Source organism: Sus scrofa, chromosome 14 (genome assembly GCF_000003025.6).
Source record: "Sus scrofa isolate TJ Tabasco breed Duroc chromosome 14, Sscrofa11.1, whole genome shotgun sequence".
Lineage (NCBI taxonomy): Eukaryota > Metazoa > Chordata > Mammalia > Artiodactyla > Suidae > Sus > Sus scrofa.
In genome coordinates this window covers 23,222,754-23,228,753 of record NC_010456.5, presented here as the reverse complement: position 1 = coordinate 23,228,753, position 6,000 = coordinate 23,222,754, and the positions used below count along the sequence as shown (strand labels likewise).

The following is a 6,000-nucleotide window of genomic DNA, read 5'->3' as shown; positions in this document are numbered from 1 at the left end:
GTTTTGGGGTGCTGCTTGGTGCTGGGCCTGATGGGGGAGAGGGGGAGAGGCAGAACTTTCTGTCCAGTTTCTCTCCCAGTGTCCTGCAATTTTAAGTGCCACTATGAGATACCCTTTTGTCCAGAGAGGGTATCCGGGAGGCCCTAGGGCAGCCCTGGTAGGGGGTGTGCTGCTTTTTAGCTCTGGCCCTGGAGCGTGAAAACCACTGTGGACAACACATAAATAGAGGGGTGTGGCGGTGTGCCAATAAAACTTTATTTATAAAAATAGGCGAGGGGCTGTGGTCATCATTGGTAGACCCCTGCCTTAGAGTAACACGAGAAGGCACCCCGCCTGGGTAGGACAGGGGTCCCTCCTCGGACAGCTGACTAGCTCTGGCTCCTGTGGACGAGATATCAGGCCAGAATGGTTTAATCCTCTCTTCTCGGGGCTGAAGCAGCCCCATCAGCCTCCTCACCAGGCGCTGCCCTTGGGTGCTCTTTGAGGCCATCTCAGCCGCTGTCACATCATCCTGTTTTCCCTCGCTTGCTCTGCTCAGTTTACAGGGAGGTGGTCACAGGGGCGGGCCCGCCATGGGGAGCAGAGGATGGGAGGTCGCAGTTGACAGGGGGCTATTTCTGCCTGGAGCGTGGATGGGGCTTCAGCACATGCAGAAGAGGCAGCTGGCGGGCGGCCAGACAGGAATACCGTAGAAAAGGCACGTGATCTGGAGCTGGAATTGGCTGTCAGCTGATGCTCTCCGAGGAGAGAGAGAGCCCAGGGGGGTCTGTGCTCCAGGATAGATGGCTGGTCCCGGCACCTCCTCCAGAGTACGGGGAGGCCCCAATGTCCTGGGTGATGGGGCCCACAGGGCGCTGAGGTGGCATGGGCACAGCCAGGGCCCTCTGGTTCTAGTGGTGGGGTCAGCGCTGGGGCAGGGGCACAGGGCACAGTGGGAGTCAGTGCCGCCCTGGCTTGATCCAGTTTCTGATAGTCCACTTCTGCCCCGAGCACCTCTGCACCACCAGCCGGAGCCCGAAGTTGGCGTCCTTGGACATCTCCACCTCCAGGCACCGGCCCGTGTCTCTGCTCACGATGGGACCGCCCTGCATCGGGGGTGGGGGACACCGAGTTAGCCAGGGGCCTCCTGAGAGCTTCCAGGGGTGGGAATGATGCCACAGCCATGCGAGTCCTCACACAGCCACCTGAGACTCGGGGTCCTGCTTCCTTGTCCCTCTGTCCCTCCTGACCCTTTGACCCTTGTTACTCTGTTCCCACTGATCCTCTGTCCTTCCATATCCCCTTCTCATCAGCTGTCTCCCTTCCCCTGGGGTCCCACAAGTGCCCAGGACAACAAGGTTCAGGGCCCCTTAGATGGGTGTTTCCTCTAATATGTCGCCCTGACCCCCAGTATGTCTGATTTGCCCATCGATCCCCTCTGCAGGGCTCTGGTCCCCCAAACCTGGAGGACCCTGGCCCAAAACCCAGCCTCCTGGGGACCTCTGATCCTGCTGGCTGCCCTTGAAATTGTCAGCTCACTCCTGCGGCCTCCTTGTGCCTGGGAGCCCCCAGACAGTACTGTGCACTCATCTGTCCCGGGGTCTCCTGCATGGGAGCCATGCCAGAGGACTGGGGAGAAGGTGGGGTGGGGGCAGAGGTCAGGGGCAGTGGCTTCCTGTGATGGGGGAGGAGCAGGGAATGCAGCAGGTGGCTGGGAGCTCAGGGCGAAGGTGGGGTGCTTGGGCAAAGCCAGGAGCAGATTGCTGGAGCTCAGAGGGCATGGCAGGGGTGGAATTTGATCTTGCACACGATGGCAGACAGCCAAGAGCTTTAACACAGGGAACGCTGCAGGCAGTGTCCTAGGATAGTCAGTCAGGTCCTAATGCAAGGGAACTGGCAATGTGACCTGATTGGGAAAGAGAGTCTTTGTGGATGTAATTAATTAAGAAGAGGTCCTGCTGGAGAGGGACAGGCCCAATGTTGGTGTCCTCGGGAGGAGAGGGAGATTGGAGAAGGAAGGATGGAGTAGAGGTTGCAGGGGTGTGGCCACAAGCCAAGGATACGCGCAGCCCCAGAAGCTGGGAAGGGCAGGAAGGAACCCCCCTCCTGTCCCCTGAGCCTCAAAGGGAGCACGGCCTGGCCCACATCTTGATTTTGGGCTTTCTGGCCTCCAGACAGTGAGGGAACAAATGTCTATAGCTTTGAGCCCCCAGCTTATGGTCATCTGTTAGGGAACCCGCTCCCTGGAAGTGAATGGAGGGATTTAGGACGTGAATGGCTTTCAGGGAAAACAACAGTCTGGCTGCTGCAGGCATGAGGAAAGGACTGGGGCGGGACTGGAGGCAGGTGGTGAGCTCGTGGGACCCAAGAAGGCAGATCTGTGTAAGGGGACGGGAGGGTGCATCCTTGGTGGGGTGGAAGCTGGGAGGCCAAGTCCAGGGGCAGGTGCTGCAACCCCAGAGAAGCCTGTGGGGTGTTTGGCTGGATGGGTATAAAGGCTGGATGTGGGACAGAGAGTGTCGGGACAAGGAAAGTCAGGGTGCCCACCCCACGGGGACACAGGGGGAGCTGAGAGAGGACAGTGGGGGCCATGGTCAGAGGGGGGAGTCCGAGGAGAGCTGTGCCTGAAAACAGGGTGGGGAGGAGGGAGGATGAACGCAGAGGGAGCAGGAAGGATGGAGGGAGGGAGGGGGCTGAAGCGGGGATAGGGGGCTCTGCCCTGGGCAGTTCTACCTGCCTATATTCTGCACTCAGGACCCAGCAACTTCATGAGAGGAGGGAAGCCTGTATGTGTGGGAAGGGGGTTGGGGGAGCACAGGGAGGCCAGGAGGCCAGATTGAAACTCATCAGCCCAGGAGTTCCTGTCATGGCACAGCAGAAACAAATCTGACTAGGAACCATGAGGTTGCAGGTTCAATCCCTGGCCTCGATCAGTGGGTTAAGGATCCGGCTTTGCCATGAGCTGTGGTGTAGGTCGCAGACGTGGCTCGGATCTGGCATTGCTGTGGCTGTGGCATAGATTGGAAGCTACAGCTCCGATTAGACCCCTAGCCTTGGAACCTCTATATGCCGTGGGCGTGGCCCTAAAAGAGCCAAGACAAAAAGAAACTCATCAGCCCACATATTTGCTCCTGGGGCTTGTGATTCACACCAGCATCCCAGCGGTCCCTCCAAGGTCACAGGACAGGCCACTTCAGCAGACCACTGGGGAGTCCAGTCTGGCCCTGCTTGGCCAGAAGCTGGGCTAGGGGCTTCCAGGGGCAAGCCTATCCCACCCTATCCCTTCTGCCTAAACCCCCCCACCAGGAGGCTGGGGGAGGCCGCCACAGTGCTGTCATCAGCCCAGCCCTTCTCTGGCTCTGACTGCAGGCAGGTCCGTGAGAGGGGGTTCACATGGGAGCAGCTGAACTAGCCCCCCAAGCCCTGAAGCTTGGGCTCTCCCCACCCTCCAATCCTCCCACGGGCTGGCTCAGAGGCCGGGGGTCCCAGCAGCCCTGCTGACCTGGGTGAAGTCCCACAGCCGCTGTGCTGGCCGGGCCACATCCTCACACTTCTTCAGGGCGGGCGTGCGGCCCCTGCCGTCATCCACCAGGCACTTGGAGTCAGGCAGGAAGGCGGTGGAGCCCAGGGGACCCAGCTGCAGCAGGCCCTCGGCACTGTACCGCACCAGCTGGGGAGAGGTCGCATGAGTGGGGCTGCATGGGTGTGCAGCGGCCCGGGGCCCACCACCAGCCCAGGGCTGGGCCACAAGGCCCTGAAGGGAGGAGGCGGGGCATCGAAGGCTGGGGGCCATCCTGGGAACCGAGGCTGGCCATCCTGGGGAGGGGCCAGGCCCTGGGAGCCCGCTCAGCCCTGGGGCACAGGGGAGCCCTGTGTGGAGAGCCCATGGGGGCAGGGATGCCTCCCAGTGGCCCCAAACCCCAGACCCATTCCTTCTGCAAAGTCCCCCGGCAGGAGTGCCTCAGACTCCTTCCCCAGAGCTCTGCTCAGGCCCCACCTCCATAGGGCGCAGCCCCCCAGCCTCAGAGGAGGAGAATTTCACCAGGCTGAATTTCACCAGAATGTCCCAGGCCGCCCTTCTGTCCTTGAACCCAAGGCAGCCCCAAGTTCACGGTCCCAAATCATGTTGTCTGCCAGACATGAGGCAAGTAATAACCAAGCACGCACAAGGACACCAGGGCTATAGATTCCTCTGCTCCCCAGCTGTGTGGCCTTGGGAAAGTCACATCACCTCTCTGTGTCTCAGTTTCTCATCTGTAAGTGGGAGATGATGACAGCACCTGCCTGGCAGGGCTGCTGGAAGGATTCCCACGGGCATTGCATGCAAAGTGCTGATGCGCACAGCAGGTGCTACTGTAGGTCAAGTGCACCTCTGCTCTCCTTTCTTCTCTCTCTCAAAAGTGTGCACACACACACACATTCTCTCTGCCTGAACACTCATCACTGACTGCTGTATTTTCCAGTACAATCTGACAGAATGGCACCTCCCCAGGCACGTTCACACAGCCCTGTGACCTGACCCCTCCGCCATCCATTGAGCGTGGGACCCACATTCTCTTCTGACTCTTCCTGGGAGGGTGTGAACATCACAGAAGAGGTGCCATTTGACCAGGTCTAAATGGTCATGACACCTCCCCTGTCTCCTGGGACACCTGCTGTCATTGCTGCTCTGCTGTGAGGAGGCCCAAGCAGTCCAGGGAGAGATCACGTGGGGAGCGGCTGAGGCCCTGAAGTGGCCAGCCGACAGCAGGAAGCGAGCTGGCCGCTGGCTTGGAGCTGAGCCCTCCAGCCTGTGGGTGGCCTGGGTGCAGAGCGGAGACTGTTGGCCTTGCTGCAGATTTGTGAGCAAAATAATGGCTTTTCAGGCCATTCACTTTGGGGGCAGATGGTCACTGACACGCTCACGTCCCCTTTCTGTTAAGTTTTTGAAGCCATGGAGGTTTGAACCTAGGGCCGTGACGTGTTCATGAAATGTCCAGCACAAACTCCAAGTCAGAGCCCCTGGCGGCTGGGAGCTTCCGCCTCAGGCAGGGCTTGGCAGAGCAGGGTCCAGGACCCTTAAGCATTGGAGAGTCAGCCACAGCCTGGCTCAGGGCTGGGGGGTGGGTTGCACAGTTGGGGAGTCTGATGTGTGGTCCCTCTGCCCATGGAGGACCGGCCACTTGGTGGGTCTCAGTCAGGAGGCTGCTCTGAGCTACATTCTGGCCACCGGCTCCACCCAGCCCAGCCTCAGAAACCTCGAGCCAGGAGGGGTCCGGGGCAGAGAAGGGCACCAGGTCACGGCGGGGCATTACCTTTGGCTTGTGGAGAAGCCTAGTAAGTGCAGAGATGCATTCTGGAGTATCAGAGGGGGGAAGGATTTGGTGTCTGCCACTTGCTTTAAAATGACTCAGATGTGCAGTGGGTTAAGAATCCGACTGCAATGGCTTGTGTCACTGTAGAGGTGCAGGTTCAATCCCAAGCCCGGAGAAGTGGATTAAAGGATCCGGCAATGCTGCAGCTGTGGCTCAGACTCAATCCCTGGCCTGGGAACTTCTATATGACATGGGCACAGCCAAGAAAAAAAGACTCAGAAAAAAAAAATACATGATGCAGACACAGCCCAATCTGAGCACCGTGGCATCTGGACCAGGAGTTAGAAAACCATTTCTGTGAAGGGCAGGTAATAAGCACTGGAGCTTTGTGGATACCATTGGTCATTCATTCTTTTTCTTCTCCTCCTACCCCCATTAACCTTTAAAGGAGTAAAAACGTTTATTTGGCCGGCTCTGGTCATCTGAAGACTTTTTTACTTTTCTGGATGTTCGAAAATTGTCATAGCGAAACCTGTCAAGTTAAAGGCAGTGCATCCTAGGGGCCCCCCCAAGCTGTCCTGAGTCCAGCACAGGAGGGTCCTGTGCCAACCTGAATGTGGCATGTGGAAATTCTGGGGCCAGGGATCAAACTTGCACCACAGCTTTAACTAGAGCCACAGATAGCAGTGACAACGCCAGATCCTTAACCCACTGTGGCACCAGGAAA

The 6,000-nt window shown here is 58.6% G+C and overlaps 1 protein-coding gene across 2 annotated transcripts in view; it reads right to left on the bottom strand.

Annotated features, from left to right (window-relative positions):
• The window catches only part of GALNT9 (polypeptide N-acetylgalactosaminyltransferase 9), a 110,383-nt gene continuing 104,606 nt past the window's right edge, over window positions 224-6,000 (bottom strand). The window contains exons 10-11 of one of the 2 annotated variants that reach the window (XM_021072816.1): window positions 3,482-3,649; window positions 224-1,085 (exon numbers count right to left, since the gene is read on the bottom strand). In XM_021072816.1, the coding sequence (XP_020928475.1) occupies window positions 939-1,085; window positions 3,482-3,649 (315 nt within the window). In that variant the 3' untranslated portion in view covers window positions 224-938. The remainder of the gene's footprint in view (window positions 1,086-3,481; window positions 3,650-6,000) is intronic. The other variant, XM_021072817.1, reaches the window with a different exon arrangement.